The 18,210-nt window shown below is 45.4% G+C and overlaps 1 protein-coding gene across 1 annotated transcript in view; it reads left to right on the top strand.

Moving 5' to 3' along the window:
- LOC147111453 (kelch-like protein 1) overlaps positions 1-18,210 on the top strand; it is a 474,153-nt gene that overhangs the window by 309,549 nt on the left and 146,394 nt on the right. The window contains exon 5 of the mRNA XM_085998465.1: positions 2,288-2,500. Within this exon, the coding sequence (XP_085854591.1) occupies positions 2,288-2,500 (213 nt within the window). The remainder of the gene's footprint in view (positions 1-2,287; positions 2,501-18,210) is intronic.

Here is an 18,210-nt window from a genome sequence, read left to right as displayed (position 1 = left end):
TATATAGCGCCTTTATTATAGTAAAACATTCCAAGGCGCTTCGCAGGAGTGTTATCAAACAAAATTTTGACACCGAGCCACATAAGGAGATATTTAGGACCAGTGACCAAAAGCTTGGTCAAAGAGGTAGGTTTTATGGAGCGTCTTAAAGGAGGAGAGAGAGGTAGAGAGGCGGAGAGGTTTAGGCAGGGAATTCCAGAGCTTGGGGCCAAGGCAGCTGAAGGCACAGCCAACAATGGTGGAGCGATTGAAGTCAGGGATGTGCAAGAGGCCAGAACTGGAGGAGCGCAGAGATCTCAGAGGGTTGTAGCGATGGAGCAGGCTACAGAGATAGGGAGGCGTGAGGAGGTGGAGGGATTTGAAAAGAAGGATGAGAATTTTAGTATTGCAGGACCGGAAACCAATGTAGGCCAGTGTGGATAGGGGCGATTGGGGGAACTGGACTTGGTGCGAGTCAGGATCCAGCAGCAGAGTTTTAGATGAGCCCACGTTTATGGAGGGTGCAAGGTGGGAGGCCGGCCAGCAGAACATTGGAATAGTCAAGTTTAGAGGTAATAAAGGCATGGATGAGGGTTTTAGTACTTCAATATTTTCTGCAGTTTAAAATGCTTGGCATTCATTATGCAAATCCACACACTGTAGTCTCCCCCTATATCTTACCATTCCAGAGATGTCACTATATTGATTGTGCTACTGTGCTATGGTTTGGATTGTCAAAGCTGTCTCCTCTTCCAGTTACAAGTTCTTTCTGAATGTCAAACTCCAGGGACCTGGCCAGGAACTATGCCTTGGACCACTGTTATATGTCAAGAAAATTAGGAGGAAATTGATCATTTAATTTATAACTTGATCTACTGAGAGTCTGTATTTAAATTTTGATTCTCTTGATTTTTGCAATCTATTTCTCATGATTAGAGGCGCTTCAAACAGCTGGGATATTAAATATACAAATATATTTGCTCAGCTGACCGTAACAAAGTTTTGTACAGTTAACTACCTGAATTACAAATGTTTATTACAGAGCCAGTTTTAATCCAGAACTTCGGGCCTCCACGGGTGAGTACGCACTGGGTACTCACCCGTAGGTCCAATGGAAGTGCCGGTTCCCTGCATTCGCTGCGCATGCGCGGGAAACCAGAACTTCCGTTCCCCTGAACGAAGGGGTTCAGAGGTTGAACGCGTGCGCAGGAGAGGCTGCGCGTGCGCATCGAACTTATGTTTTTTTCACAAGGCCTGCTTTTTACAAGGTAAGTGGTGAATTAATTAAAATTAAAAAAAAATTTCCACAGGTTTATTATTTTTAAATACTTTAAAGCAAGGTAAGTTTATTTTTAGCCCTGTTAGAAAATAAAATTATTTTTTTCAAAAATTTAAATGATTGTTTAAAATAGTTATTTCATGTAATTTATAGTTTATTTTAAAAATGTGATGTTTTTAAAAAAATTATTTGAAGATTTAGTGATGTTTTGGGGCCCGTAGTATTTATAGGTTTGACAGCACTTCCTGTCAGACTTATGAATGGAGCATTCCCTGCTCCGATTGGCTCCCCATGGCCCACGTGATCTCAGGGGATGCATCGAACTAACTGCGCCCCTGGGATATGCAAGCACTGCACGCCGGCAGTTGGAGCAGACCCAGGATCGGAATCCCACGCGTGCCCACAGCTCAACGGCCGGCGCGCTAGGTAAGTGCAGGTCGGGGGCTTGCACCCGCGGGAAGCCCCCGACCCGAATTTCTGGGCCAATATGTTCAGCTTCTTTCTTAAATGCACCATAACTCTGGTAAATCTACAAAATATCTGGAATATCATTTTCATAACATAATTCTATTTTGCTCCGTTCTTCAGCTGAGGGTGGTGACACACATAACCAAGTATTGCCTATTCTACAACTTTCCAAAGTTCAGAAGCTGACGAGAGGGTATGTGATATATCCCATAAGCTGAAATAAGGGTTTCTGTTTGATCCCCAAGCTCACAAACAGTTACTCTGATGTTGGGAGTGGGAAGAGACACTGGCTCGTAGGGCAACGGCTTGCTTTGGTGCTGAGCATGAAGAAAGCATCAGAGGCAGAAGTCCCAAAAATATGATGTGGATTTCCGGGTAGCATATGGTGGTCAAAATCCTAAAATTATTTAAGATATAGCGCATGCAACAATGGGGAGAGGTGGGATGGTGGGGCCTTTGTAAACTTGGGTCTACGAGTATATTAAAAAGACTCCATGGGGACTAGAGAATGAGCTCAACCATGATTTCTGAGATCAGTCATTTTTAACTTTATTTTCACAGGAACACATTATGGAGGTGATCAAAAATCAGGAATTTCTGCTACTCCCTGCAGATGATATCCTTAAGCTTCTTGTAAGTGATGACGTGAATGTTCCCAATGAAGAGACAATATTCCATGCCCTGATGATGTGGGTAAAATATGACGTGCAAAGAAGATGTAGAGACCTTGGCACACTGCTTGCCTATATCAGGTTGCCACTGCTACCACCTCAGGTAAGTTAAACCGCTTTAAACATTTTTATTGTCCCTGCTACACTCTCTTTTAAATCTTCCAATACTAATATGCTTTATATCCTTCCCCTAAAAGGTTAAGGTGGTTGGGTCATCTACTTATCTATTTACAGAAAACAAGCATTTTCAGGATGATTCTGATAGTTCCCACTTATTCCCCTAGTACAGCCCCACCATCCCCCGTTCCTTCAACCCAATCAAGATCTTCGATATCAGATGGTGCTCTGTTACACGGCCGTGCCTGTTACGTTTGGGATTTGAAGTTGCCACTCTACTATTAAACACTTGGCACAAAAATAATGGCGCTGTCAGATTTGGTCTTTGGATTCAATGGGGGAGAAATTGGGTGAGTAGCGCCACCTGTTAGCGCCTAAAGAGGCAGTCAGTGGCTGTAGCGCCACTGGCTGCGTCTGCGGCGATATTCAGTAGGGGCGCTAATGGTGGCATTAGGCATTTGTGCTGCGCCGCCACCGATGACGTCATCGGTGTGCGCAGCGCCCCATTCGTGCCCCGTTCGCGATATTTGGTAGCGAACGCCACAGTTGCGTCGCTCGCTACCCGCGCCCGGTTCACGGGGCCTTACTGTGCCGGCAGCAGCGCAAGTTAAGGTGGAGGTGCGGGGCGGCCGCTTTTTCGGCAGCCGTCTGCCAGCACCTCCGCCCCCGGCCTCCTAACCCCCCCCCACGGCATTGCCGGCTGTTTCCCGAGAGCCCGGCACTTCTCCTTGGTGTCGGGCTCATTTGCCGGCACTCGCGATCGGGGATCGCGCTGTTGCAGGCACCTCCCCCTTAACAGTGGGAGGAAGGCCTGCAGTACCGCAGCGTGCCGTGCCGCAGCATGTTGCGCTGTGGCACGGTGCGCTGCGATAATCAGTTTCAGCGCCCTAAGAGGGACGCGGAGCGCCTCGAGCCTCGCCCCGTGTCCCTCGAGGGGCACTGAAACTGAATATCTGACGATCGGTATCACTCCGATCGCTGCGCTAAATCCTGTGCTCAGGCGACATTTGCGCCACTTTGGCGCCCCAACCCAATTTCTAGGCCAATATTGGATTTTCACGTAAAATAAAACACTACTTTTTCACCATCTTATAAATTGGTAAAGCTGTCAAGGTTACAAAATGTAATAGCCCCTGTGAGTGTTTAGCAAGCTGCGGTAGTGATCCGTTCTGCTACCTGATTACATTTTTGACCAGCGTCCTTCCTTGCTGCATCCAGTGGGCTGTATTGAACCAGTTAAGATGCACCAGCACAAAAATATTGGCCCAAAATTTGCAGGTCGGAGGCTTCCCGCAGGCGGATGCCTCCAACCTGCAAAAAATCTACGACCTTTTACTTGGTGGTCCGGGAGGTTTGTTGATTCGCGATCCTGGGCCTCTCTCCTGGTATGCGCGGGTACCGGCCCACGTATCCCAAGGGCGCAAGCGGTTCGCAAGTGCCCCTGGGATCATGTGGGCCGGCCCAACCAATGAAAGAAGGGGAATCCCCATTCATACTTATGGGGGATTCCATATATACAGAATGCCCATAAGTATGAATGGGGATCACTTAAAAAAATACACGATCACATGAAATAAAAACATTAAAAAATTACATATTTAAAATGAATTAAAATGCCATTTAATTAAATATTCTAAACAAAAATTTAATTTTTTGAAAAAAGCTATGTTTTAACGAGGCTAAAAATAAACTTAGCTTATTGGACAGGGTTTATAATGTATAAATGAGTGATAACATTTTATTTTTCTATTTTTTAAAACTCTGGTAAAAGCAGGCCTTACCAGGTGTAAGAATTTCAAGGGTATTTGCTGGGCAGATGTTGGTCAAATAACGCAACGCTCCGCCCGTGGAGACCCTTCTCCCGGGGGATGTGGATGATCTGTCAAGAGAATTCTCGACAGATCGCGCAAATGCCGGATTTCAGCGCATGTGCTTCGTATGCCTAAACCCGGAGCTTGCGCGGCCCCTACGGGCGCGTGCGCACCTCATACGCACCCATTGGGGCCACAAATTACGGCCCATTGTAACCTTGTTGACTTCTTAGGATCATGTTGCCAAGTGCAGTCAGGGACAACCCTTCAAGCTGGTGGACACAAACAATACATTTTGCCAGTACATCCATTTAAAAAAAAAATCCTGCAATTGTATAGGGGTGTGAAACATACTTGAAATTAATGTTTCTTTGCTCAGATAAAATGCGAGCAAGACCGATAATGCAACAACTTTATACAGCGCCTTTAACACAGTAAAACATCCCAAGGCACTTCACAGGAGCGTTACCAGACAAAATTTGACACCGGGCCACATAAGGAGATATTAGGACAGGCTTGGTCAAAGAGGTAGGTATTAAGGAGCGTCTTAAAGGAGGAGAGAGAGGTAGAGAGACGGAGAGGTTTCGGGAGGGAATTCCAGAGATTTAGGGCCCAGGCAACAGAAGGCACGGCCGCCAATGGTGGAGCGATGGAAATCGGGTTCGCTCAAGAGGCCAGAATTGGAGGAACGCAGAGAGACTATAACAAAAATAAGAGCAAACAGGGTAAACAATAGGAGAAATAGTCAAAACCAGAATTTTGATTTCAGTCAGCAAATGCTTTCTCTTGGTGGTCTGGTTGCTGAGATTACAGATTGTTCCCACAATTTATTCCTGGAGTGAGTATAGATTTTCCACACTGTTCTCCTATAGCTCAATCGACTCAAGAGAGGCATTGGGCAATACTTGAGATCAGGTTATTATCCACTCTTCTGGTGCAGACATACTTAAAATAAGGGTCATTTAATTATTTGGGTGTGGCGGAGACTACATAGTGACAATAACACAATGTATAGCCAATGCTGTTATATGTACCTAAACACAATTCACTTTGTATAGCAATGTTGTGATATGTACATGCTGGGTTGGGTTATTGGTGCAGGGTCCCTTTAAGAGCATCGGGAACGTGATGACGTCATGACGTCGGTTGCGTGATGACGTCATAGCCCCTGCACGGGGCTGAGCCTTCAGACCTCGTGGAGATTGATTAAAGTAAGACACGTTTTGTTTTTGCTTAAAGAAAAGTCTCAGCCTGTTGATTTCTGTCGACTCCAACATGGGAATAAAAAAGAGAAAATAAACGACAGTTCTCCTTACAAAAGCAAAATACTGCTGACGCTGGAAATCTGAAATAAAAACAAGAAAATGCTAGGAATACTCAGCAGGTCAGGCAGCGTCTGCGGAGAGAGAATCAGAGTTAATCCTTCAAGCCAATGACCTTTCAACAGAACTGGAAGACGTTAGAGATGAACAGCTTTTAAGCACGTGCTGAGCCAGGGAAAAGGTGGGGCATGGAAAGAGCAAAAGGGCGAGGTCTGTGATCGGGTGGCGGGATTAAGGCAGGAGTGGTTAAATGCCAAAAGGAACAATTGTGCAAGGCAAAATGAGCTGATAATGAGACAAGTACAGAAACAATAGATGGGTCCAGAGGAGATGTAAATAAGTACAACAGGAAAGCAGAGAAGGAGGGAAGCACGGAAAATCTGGCAAAGAGAAGGCCCCCCGTGGCCCAGGAATGTGACGGAAGAAAGGCTGGTTGAACCCAAGGGTGTGGACTGTCCTTGTTAGCAGTCAACCTCCTTTCTCAACTGCTTCACAACAATATGTTTCCAGTACGCACGAGACTTCGTAGTAGAGTATACGGAACAGACTTTATTAATACAGAGTAAAAGGTGATCGGCCTTTAACTGTATACAGAGAATGGTTGTTCCTGGGTTCACACAGAATCACACACAGAAACCCCACAGTGCAGATAGAGGCCATTTCGGCCCATCGAGCCTGCACCGACACATATCCCACCCGATCCCCGTAACCCCTACACCGACACATATCCCACCCTATCCCCGTAACCCCACGTATTTAATCCCCCTAACACTAAGGGTCAATTTATCATAGCCAATCAACCTAACTCGCACATCTTTGGACTGTGGGAGGAAACCGGAGCACCCGGACGAAACCCACGCAAACACGGGGAGAATGTGCAAACTCCACACAGACAGTCGCCCGAGGCCAGATTCGAACCCGGGTCCCTGGCGCTGTGAGGCAACAGTGCTAACCACTATGCCACCGTTCTGTATCTTTCGAGAACACTCTGAGATACTGTTGAAAATCATGATCCTTTATACACCATATATTTTGACATCATCAAAGGAAAATGTCATAGATAAGACTGTATGATGTATCTATTCCCAAACCCTTTGAAAACTGACTACAGGAAACTCTCCTTTAAACAGCACCTAAATATCCGGAATTCTCTATTAACCGGCAAAATTCTTACTCCAAAAACAACACCTCAATAACCGTTTTGTTTTACTGTTAAGTAATTAAAGAGCTATGGATGACCCTCAACTGGCAGCACTGTACTTAATCAAGCATCTTCCACCATCCATTTAACACAACATTCTGTAGGTGAGTACCCAATTACTGTATACTGCACATTTCTTGATTTTTTTAAATTTTTGTTTGTTAAAAATAACCTTGGTAGATAACCCTCTCCGTCATCCGGAATTTTTAATCAACCGGCACCATCCCGGTCCCGTCGGTGCTGGATACCAAAGAGTTTCCTGTATTCGTGTAAACGGTTGTAGTTTGTTTATTTCAGAACTACTTCCCTTAAACTAGACCTCATCAAATGGATTTCCCAGCCCCGCTTTACTTATACAGGAAACTTTGTGCTATCCGGAGATTGAATGTCCAGCAACTTCGATCTAACGGCAGAAATCAGCAGCCGTTTTGGTTAGGTTTTTTTTTCTTCTCCTAGCATTCTTTTCACAGGCAGGCTCTGGAAAGCATCTTTGTAGCTTAGCAACAGCTTCAGAGACGCATCCAAGCTACTGGGCTGAGTGTTTACAAGCTGTTGCTGAGCAACAGTGTTTGTGGTCAGATACGGCAGGCTCTAGAAAACATCTCTGTATCTTAGCAACAGCTTCAGAGACGCTTCCAAGCCACGGGCCGAGTGCTGACAAGCTGTTGCTAAGCAACAGTCTTTGTTGTCAGATACAGAGATGAAAAGCTCCTATCTGATAACATTGACGCTGGTCTATCCGGAAGTTTTGAGGCAACGGCAGTAGCTCGGTCCCGTGGGTGCCGGATAGCACAAAGTTTCCTGTACTTATTTCCTTACACAAGCACTTTACATATTAGAAGACAAGCAATGCATTCCTTTTACAACACTTCAAAGTCATCGGCCTAGAAATTCACTATGGCCCCGCCAGCTGGCTAGCGCCCAAAAGTTAGCGCTGGGCGGGAAGCCTATAACGATCGTCAGATATTCATTGTTAGCGCCCCAATTCGGAACCGGGCGCTATACCAGGGTGTGCCCGCCTCCGCTTGGGGCGCTGACACTGAATATCAGCGCTCTTGGCGCCGCTGCGCCAGCCACTGCGGAGCGGCAGGCTGCGGTACTGCAGGCCTCCTCCTTCTCTTAAGGGGGAGCTGCCTGCAACGGGGAGATCGCCGCTGGATAGTGCCGGCAAATGAGCCCGGCACCACGGAGAAGTGCCGGGCTCGCGGAAAGCAGCCGGCAATGCCACGGGGGGGGGTGGTGGAGGAGGCCGGGGAAGGAGGTGCGGGCAGGCGGCCGCCGAAAAAGCGGCCGGCCGCACCTTCCGCTTTAAAGCGCCCCACTAAGGCAGCAGGACGGCCCCGTTTTCTGGTCGCTGTTTGCGGCCGCTTCGGAGGAGGCGGCCGCAACTAAATATGGGGATCGGGCCGGTTTCGGGGCAGAACCGGGGCACTGCGCACACCGATGACGTCATCGGTGCCGGCGCAGCGCTAACGGCTACCGCCGCCAATACCGCTGCGCTGAATATCTGCGCAAACTCATTTCTGGCGCAAAATCACTCTTTAGGCGTTAACTGGGCGCAAAGCTGGCAGCGCCTTAATGAATTTCTAGGCCATCGTGTTTATATCTTGGAAAACCTGTTGCTTTAAGATACAAAGAAGTTCGACTGTTAATCCTTAACTCCCCAAGATGTCCAACATACAATCTCTCCAGGATGTCCAATAGTTCTCTTTATCCAGCCCCTGTGTTAATTAACAGTTTTGATCTACACAATATATATGCAGTTTTTCCAGTATACTTTTGCCAGTGCCTTCAATGTGCTAGTGCAGCCTTCGGTCGCCTGAGGAAGAGAGTGTTTGAAGACCAGGACCTCAAACCCGGCACTAAGCTCATGGTCTACAGAGCAGCAGTGATACCCGCCCTGCTTTATGCCTCAGCGACATGGACCATGTACAGCAGACACCTCAAAGCACTGGAAAGGTACCACCAATGCTGCCTCCACAAGATCCTGCAAATCCATTAAATCCATTGGCTGGATAGGCACACCAACATCAGTGTTCTCGCTCAGGCCAGCATCGAAGCTTTGACCACGCTTGATCAGCTCCAATGGACAGGTCACATCGTCCGCATACCTGCTACGAGACTCCCAAAACAAGCGCTCTACTCAGAGCTCCGACACGGCAAGAGAGCCCCAGGTGGGCAGAGGAAACGCTTCAAGGACACCTGCAAAGCCTCCTTGAAAAAGTGTAATCCTCACCGACACCTGGGAATCCCTGGCCCCAAGACCGCACAAAGTGGAGGAGAAGCATCAGGGAAGGCGCCGAACACCTCGAGTCTCTTCACTGGGAGCAAGCGGAAGCCAAGCGCAGGCAGCGCAAGGAGCGCACGTCAACCCAAGCACCCCACCCACCCGCCCCTTCAACCACCGTCTGCCCCACCTGTGACAGAGACTGTAGGTCCTGCATTGGACTCATCAGTCACCTGCGAACTCATTTTTAATGTGGAAGCAAGTCATCCTCGGTTCCGAGGGACTGCCTAAGAAGAAGATACTTTCACAGACTATGCCGTAATAAAATTACTGTGCTAATCCAATTCAAATGAAGTCTATAGTTTTAGCTGCAGCTATCAAATGACACTTCATCTTCTGTACTCCTTTATAGTTCAGAACTTGTAATATCTTTTGTCGTAGCTGATTATAATTGCATACTATTAAGTTACTGTCACTTACGTAAAATATTCTGTATGAGTCTAAGCAGAGCATAAAATGTTGGAGGAATGGAGCATGATATATGATAGATCACTTTATTCACATCTGTTTGGCAGTTAGGTACAAGAAACCCTTAATAAGATGATGTCTGTATGCTTGTTCTCTTAACATTATTCAGTTTCATTTGATTTATATTAGATTATGTATCAGTGAAGCCTGAACCAGGCTTTCTTGTTTTGGTTGCTAATCCTTAAAACATGTCATGTAGCAGGTGAGCTGTAAAAATATTGATCGATCACTGAAAAGTATGGCTGTTCATGACGAGGAATGTAGCTCTATCAGTTTTCTGCTTTGATGGCCATGCACAGTGTTTGCCTTATCACTTGTTAGCTTAATATTGCATACAACAGCAATTACAGTGCTTACTGACCTGTCAGTGGATATTCTGTGACTGCTTCAAGTGCACAATATACACCGAAAGCCATTGTTCCTTCAATAAATAATCTGTATGTCCTTGCCATTTTAATTAGTTCCATCAAAGGACATAAAAGAAAGGCTTTCATTAAAAAACTTCAAAGTAACAAAGTGGAGGGCATTTCCAATAACAGGGATACATGTTCATTCATTATCTGTTGTCTAAAAGAAAGACTTGCATTTATATAGTGCGTTCATGACCACCAGATGTCCCAAAGCACTTTCCAGCTAATGAAGTACTTTTTTTGAAGTGTACTTCCTGTTGTAATGTAGGAAACGCGGCAGCCAATTTGTGCACATCAAGCTCCTGCAAACAGCAATGTGATAATGACCAGATAACCTGTTTTAGTGATGTTGGTTGAGGGATAAATATTGGCCAGGACACCAGGGATAACTCCCCTGTTCTTCTTCAAAATAATGCCATGGGATCTTTTACGTCCACCTGAGAGGGCAGACGGGGTCTCGGTTTAACGTCTCATCCAAAAGACGGCACCTCCGACAGTGCAGCGCTCCCTCAGCACTGCACTGGAGTGTCAGCCTGGATTTTTGTGATCAAGTCCCTGGAGTGGGACTTGAACCCACAACTTTCTGACTCGGAGGCGAGTGTGCTACCACAGCTGACACATTTTACAGTTTGAAATTAAATACAAAATGGAAAAGCTAGAGGCATTTGTTAAAGATGAATAGTAGAACACTCAAAGTGCCAAAATGCAAGAAAAATTTGCACGCCTTTGATAGCTCTCATTAACAGTCGATGAGATTAGACTATAAAATAAACTTAATTGTTTAGTCAACTTTGCCAACATACAAGATTTATACATTCATATGCTGTGCTTATTAATTTCCAGCTAACAAAAAGCTCAAATATGCTAATTTAATCCACTGCAAGAAAGTCATTAAGAATGTGCATAGACCTTAATAATTATACTTTAGCTAATCCGTAAAAAGATCATCAGATTGAGCCAGAGCTGAAGATTTACCTCAACAATTTGGTTCTTGTTGCCCTTGAAGTTTATTAAAAAAATTAACAAGATTTCAGCATCAACATCTTCGGGGCAATATTACCAAATTCCTGCTAAATCTTTTCGGGCGGTATTGACAGTCACAGAGTTTGGAAAGAGACCATGACTTGGACAAGGTTGAAAAAAAAGTGTTAGTACTCTCATTGTCTAATTGGATCTTGCCCTTTAGTCCCTTGATACTCCATTCAAACCATTTGCAGCATTTACTTGGAGGAAGTTAACACAAACAAACCAGCTGACAGATCAAACTGTTTCATCTATAATCATTTTTTTCATTGGCAGGTCTAGAAATGATTATTGATGCAGTGTGAAATATTGAACTAAGTGCTGTTTAAGCTTTTCCAATGTAATTAAGCATGCTTGTCAGCCTGAGACTTTACTGTTTAACTTGCCTTGAGATTTAGCACACACTATGGGAAATAAACAGTGCAGCACCCAGTGGAGTACAAAGGATCACTTGTCATGACTAGCATCCTTAAAAAGTAATAAGCAATCATTTGAACCCCAGAAACAGCGCATGGGAAGCGACAAAGTGCTACTTTAGATGACTGGGTATTGGAAGTACAACTTAAAGGGGTATGAAAAATGAGGGAGCGAACGTATGGTAGAGATGGCTACTCCCTCTTCCCAGAAGTTACAACTGAATGGATATAGATGAAATAGTTTGATTTTGCTGTGCGTGGGTGAGGAGGAGCAAATGTGTTATCTGCCTAGACAAAGCACCTGCTGGCCAGAGACCCAGAGTAGTTACTGATTGTCATGTAACATCCAGAAATTTTAATTCAAAGGACTGTTTATAAACGGAGATTCCTGCCTTGAACAGGATCATCACTCGTGTCCATACAAAGCAGAGTTGCAAAGTGTTGGACGAACTCCTGTGGCATCAGGAGCAGAGCCCTCAGTGGCACACGTCATAAGCAGAGTGGGAGCATCTTTCATGAATGTTCATATTGCTGCTACAATAGCCTTGGGCTCCTGTCTTAGAGATGTCACCCTGCTTGGAGATCTGAGAGAGACAACTTTGAACCCAGCATCCACAGATTTTATATTGCCCATAGCTCAGTTCTTAGACAGATCAGTGGATATTCTGAGGGAGTGCCCAATAGCAATAGTGTGCCTGTAGTAGTCATGGATCATCTAAGAGGCTGTCAAGTCTGGGCCATCGGTTATCCCTGTCAGAAGTGACAGCAGCCAAATAACACCAGACATGGCTGGCACAGATTAGGGCCATCAGAGTGCACACTATGTGGAGGAACAGTGACATCAGAATTCCATGTGGCTGTCAGAAGCCTGAATACTCCTTCAATACAGAATCACTGAGGAGAAGTAATAGGTGTCACATCTTAAAAATACTCTTTGTTTTGCTGGTGAAGTGGCTCTATTGATCTGAGATTGCATGTGATAGCTTTATTTATCAAATATAGTTATTCGATATAGCTTCTTGGGCTCAAATAGCAGCACATCTATGATAAGTCCATGGTTCTAACAGCACATACACAGTACAGTATTCAAAGCACAAAGTACAAAACATAATCAAATATTGGAAAAAAACAAAATGATGCATACAAATTACAATTAGAAATAAGAGAAAAATAATCAAAGTAAGTCTAGCATTGTTGTTCAGTTCTTATTTCAGCGGCTCAAAATATTGGCCCTGATTTTAGCTCCAGGTGGATTCCCCCGCTCAGGCCCGAGTTAAAATTACAGTCGGGTCTCAATGATGTCATCGGGCTGCAGATGTAAATAAGGACCCTGTTGGCTCCGGGCGTGTGTCCTTGCTGCCTGCTCAGGAGAGCAGGTTAAAATTGTAGATGTTGCCATCGTGGGCAGCTTTCGGGGCAGCTTTCGGACAAGTAAGAGCCAGGGGCAATTTTAATTGCCCCACCCGCCAGGTTTCTGCTGAGCGAGTAGGGTTAAAATCGCCCCCAATTTTGCTTCTACCTTCACATTAGTTTAGAACTGAGACACAAAGCACCACAAGGGGATTCAGATCCTAGTGATGACGTAGTTTCAACATGCTCGGCAGTAATACTGGGGCGCAGGAGAAGCAGTGCGCGTGGATTTTCATCATCATAATCACTTCCAGACAGAGGGACAAGATGAATTTGCTTTCATTAGTTTGTTGCTAAATAGTTTTTTCTCCTGCCTCTTCCAATTATTTTTGTTGCAGTGAGAATCTTCGCTTTCTCGTCAGATGTATGATGAAATAATCACAAACAACAGAGGCAGCTTTTTTTTTAAACTCAAGACGACAATTCCATTCTGATTTGTGGCAAGGACCTGGGGATAGAATAGTGGTGGAAGAGATCACAGAGTTACAACTGAATGTAGAGCACTGGCAGCAGTATATAGAAGGTTATATTTCCAGGTTACCGCTGCTAGTGGTACCAGAGTTTGGTGGGGTAGGGTGTAAAATCAGTCAGATATCAATCTTGGGCCTAAATATTCGATATCGGTAGAAACCTGCCGATGCCACCGCAGGTTGACGGCCGCCGAAAATGATGGCGCAGGCAGGACCGGTAAATTGCTGCTGGTGGTTTTTTAACGTTAGCCCAGTGCTAAACTCGCTGTGCAACGCCAATCACCTGGCGTTCATCCCGGCAGGAGGCCCTAATGTGGCGTGGCTGTCTCATCATTGCAGCAAGAACGACCTTCTCTTAAAGCAAGGCTGTCATTTCATCCTCTTAAAGGGAAGATGAAAAAAATAAAAATCTTGTAAAAATAGGCCGTTTTTAGCCCTTGCAGCTCAACTGCCTTCTGGAAACAAAAAAATAACGTTAAAAAGAATTCACAAATGGGACTCTAGAGCTATAGGTCGCGGTTTTCTGCTCGGTGTCGGGATGGGGGCGGGTCAGCTGGTTTCCGTGTTCCAGTCCCGCCCCCAGCTGCCTCCACTCCACAGATGTGATTTTTCCCTTGATTGGTCTTGGTAAGCCTGCCCTTACTGGCCAATTAACAGGAAGCGGGTCTGATGACGTCATTTGATGACAGGTCATCTGCCGGTTTTCTTAAAGGAATCATGCACAATTTTATTTTGACTTTTTTCAGTGTTTGACAGCATTGAGGTGCTGAAAACACTGACAATCACTGCACAAAGGTGAACTCTTGCACCCAGGCTCTCCAATGACTCCCTCCATATGCTGGAATAGATGGCAGCTGCAGGTGAGATGACAGAAGCGATCTGTCACTGGTGAGAGAGGTTCTCCCAATGAAGTGGCACTGGATGTTCAATTGGGTTTAAAAACTTGTAAGCTAAAGAAATCTGTATATGCATTAAAAATGCAGTAATCAACATTTTCTTTGCTCTGAAACTCACCATGTGCAACATTGGCTCCTTCACACCACTTCTGCAGCTGTCATTATTCCACAACCATCAGACCAGACTCACAACACGCCACACTTACCTGGCGTGGTGTCCGGACATCGTGAAACCCGACCCACAAGTGGGAAAATCGAAAAACAGCCAGAAAACTTCTGGCAAGTTAATAGGCAGTTAATTGCCTTTAATCCGTTTCCCGCCGCTAGGTGTCGGATCCATTCGCAAGTCAGGGATCCGACACTTGGGAAGGTTGTTTGGAGGTGGGATGATGGCGGATTCAGGACCCGCCATCAACCAGAAGGACATTAACCTCCGACCCGCCTCTCTGAGCGCCGGCAAAATTGCGGCCATAGTGTCAGCTGTGGCTCAGTGGGTAGCACACTCACCTCTGAGTCAGGGGCTCCACTCCAGGGACTTGAACACATAAAGCTAGGCTGACACTGATCATTGTCACATTGCTGTTTGTGGGAGCTTGCTGTGTGCAAATTGGCTGCCGCGTTTCCCACATTACAACAGTGACTCCACTTCAAAAGTACTTCATTGACAGTAAAGTGCTTTGAGACATCTGGTGGTCGTGAAAGGTGCTATATAAATGCAAGTCTTTCTTTCTTTAAAGCTGAATTGCCTTCTGCATCTAAAGAAAATGCTACAAGTGCTTTAGCACGAACACAAATGGCTCAACAAGCCAGGGAAAAGTCACCCAGGGTCTTGCACGCAGCACTCCAGCTTTGTGCAGGGGGTCAACACTGTAAGAGAGATCCTCTACCCATAAGGGCCAGGAGGCCCTCCAGAAAGAACGATGTTGGACCACATCACTGAGGCCGTCACTGCCAGCAGTTTTACCCCCATCACCTGGCTCCAGCGCCCAAAGAGGCTTCATGACCAGTGGTCAAGGTCAGTGAATGCATCTTCAAAGTCATCTCCTACCAACTGTAGGGGGTGGCGTGTGTGCAGTCAGCTTTGCCCCTGACTGGGTTTGGAGCGGTTCGACTCGCTCCCACACCCCTGGGTTCTAGACACCGGACTTAGATACAGGCGGCGATACAGAATTGGAGTAGACAACTGGTTTGGTGCAAGAAAACTGTATTTTATTAAAAAGGCACAATAAAATTACAACACTGAAAATTACTGGAATAGTTACAGGCTTACAAGAGTACACTTAATTAGGAATGGGGAACACACGGCGCATGCACCTCTTGCTTTCCCATTCCCCTCACCACAACTCCACCCTTGTGCCTTCCTCATTTCGCACACCCAAGAAATGCAGCCTGCCCAGCCAATGGTTGACCAAGAAGAGGGAGAGGAGAATGAAGAAGAACAAACACCGTCATTCAATTTGACACTCCCAGCCACCAGCCCCTCAAGGTCGACCAGCAAGGCCATTTGCGGTGTCCCCCACTGAAAGTCAGCAGCCTTCCACCAGCCATGCTGCAGCCACTGGGGTCGCACTGCATGACATCAGTAGGATAGGCAAAGGCTCACACAAGACAGCCACTCAAGGGATGCTTAAGGGTGATAAGTTGATTTCTTGATGTCATATTGGATGGATAGGTGTATAAAGTTGGATTGGAAAGTTTACTTTGTGGTGGCTTTTATTTCAGCTTTGTGGCCAAGAGGACGCTGTGATGGTCAGTAACAGAGGGAAGGTAAGGTGTGGGACAAATGTTGAAAGAGGAATTGAGGTTGTGGTCACTTGTACCGCAGGTGGATGATTTCATCCCGGATATCCCAACCATAAAGGGGCTGTCTAAGTTGTCGCCTTCCTTCTGCTTCCTCCTCTTCTGTGTCTTCCTCTTCCCTCTGTGAATGGATGCTGGAAAACTGAAATAAAAGCATAAAATGCTGGAAATACCCAGCAGGTCAGGCAGCACCTCGACCTGGGACGTGAACTCTGTCTCTCTTTCCACGGATGCTGCCTGACCTGCTGAGTATTTCCAGCATTTTCTGTCTTCTCAGAGGCCTATCTTTACCATCCAAGGTCTTGCAAGCATCCAGAGGCACTCCCTGCTCTCTATAAAAAAAAAAAAAATGTAACATTTATTGCACCAAGCCACTACTTCAATAAATTCAAAATAATCCAGTCCAAAAGCTTCAATGCAAACTTACCTGAAAGATGTGTGTGTCCCATTAAGAAGTTCAGACAGCGTCTCTGTCGGTCTGCTGCACACTCGCTTTTCAGAGCCAGCTTAGGACCCAGCGCTGAACTCAGCGCTAAGGTCGAAGTTCGCAGAGCGTGAAGTTTAGTCGGCGTGCCCCTTGGTGGTCTTCATGCGATGGGGGGTAGAAGTTTGGAACTCTCTTCCGCAAACGGCAATTGATGCTCGGTCAATTGTTCATTTTAAATCTGAGATTGATAGATTGTTAACCAAAGGTATTAAGGGATAGGTGCCAAAGGCGGGTATATAGAGTGAGGTCACAGATCAGCCATGAATTCATTGAATGGTGCAACAGGGCTCAATGGGCTAAATGGTCTACTCCTGTTCCTATGTTCCTATCTTGCCAGATCTGCATTCATTCTACATCATGTGCAGCCATCCAGCAAGGACTTAAGGCAGTCCCAAGGAACTCTTGGCCAAAAGAGGCAAAAGTTTAATTTTTATATTTGAATTTATTGTAATGGGATCCATATTGGTGCACTGGTCATTTCTCATGAGTCTCATGAGGAGTGTGTTGAGTTCCCCCCAAATAAGACAGGCGATGGGGCAGACACATCATGGGCTCACAGTAAGCTAGTATTTAAAAGGGGATTTCAAAGTGGCTTTTTCTTTCGTTTTGTGCAAGATGTTTATTTTCCATACTTATTTTTGCCTGTTCTTTGACAACTTGGCTAAGAGATTTAATTGCCGGTTTTTTTTTTTGTTGCTGCAATTTCAAGTAGAAAATTGTCATTCCAGTGGTCAGTTCTCTCTTCCTGTGTTGTTTAGAGGAAGGTGAGGGTGAGTGAAGGGTCGCGAGGTGGGTCAGATTGCATCTTGGGCAGACTCCCTGCACCTGCCCTTATCCACAAAACTGCATCTGCAGACTGAAGCACACTGACCCTGGAATGGCAAAAGTCATGAATTAGAAACAAGCATATTTAATAATGGGGATTTATGGATGAGTTAGGGCTAGGGTTTATGTTCAAGTAAGGTCCATCTCACTATTACTCCGTCACGATCGACATTAATACCTTGCACCATACATGGCGCCTTAAGGTGCTTTGCAAAGGGCAGACCAGACATCAAGCAGGAATTGGGCAAAGGTTAGGGAAGGTGATCACTGAAGAGCTAGGTTTTGATGAAGCTGTTGAAAGTAGAGATGTAACAAGACAGAGAGATTCAGGAAAATAATTCAGAGCTCAGGAATCTGATGAATGGTTTCCAAACCACATCTTGTTATAGGTAAGGATTGAAATAACTATTAGCTCTTTTACACAATATAATATTCTACTTTGCAGATGTCATAATCAACTGTTGTAACTTATACTGAATGCCATTATGCCTACCACAGTTCAGGACTGTTTGGCTGGTTTTCCACAGAACGTTTACATCTCTGGCTCATTCCAGGCTCTTACAGTGAATATTAGTCAATCTGTAGCTTGCAGATGTTTCAAGTAGATGATTGATGTGTTGTTCATTAGATCAATCAACATCATCACTTCCCCACGGGCAACCAGCAGTAGAATGAGAGAAGTATGTCATTTTTTTCCAGGGGTTAGTAATCCTTAAAGTCCAGGGCATTATTTTCACTCATGGCCATACGGGCATATTACGCACAGTCTCATCCTGTTCATGAAATGCGAGGACTTCCGATTCATTCACATGCAGATTGTCTATGACCAGTAAAACAAGTTAATGCCTGCTTCTAAGGCAGCAGTCATGA

This window comes from Somniosus microcephalus, chromosome 10, assembly GCF_052327205.1.
Source record: "Somniosus microcephalus isolate GS21.2 chromosome 10, FLI_Smic_1.0, whole genome shotgun sequence".
NCBI lineage: Eukaryota > Metazoa > Chordata > Chondrichthyes > Squaliformes > Somniosidae > Somniosus > Somniosus microcephalus.
This window is presented reverse-complemented; position numbering and strand designations above follow the sequence as displayed.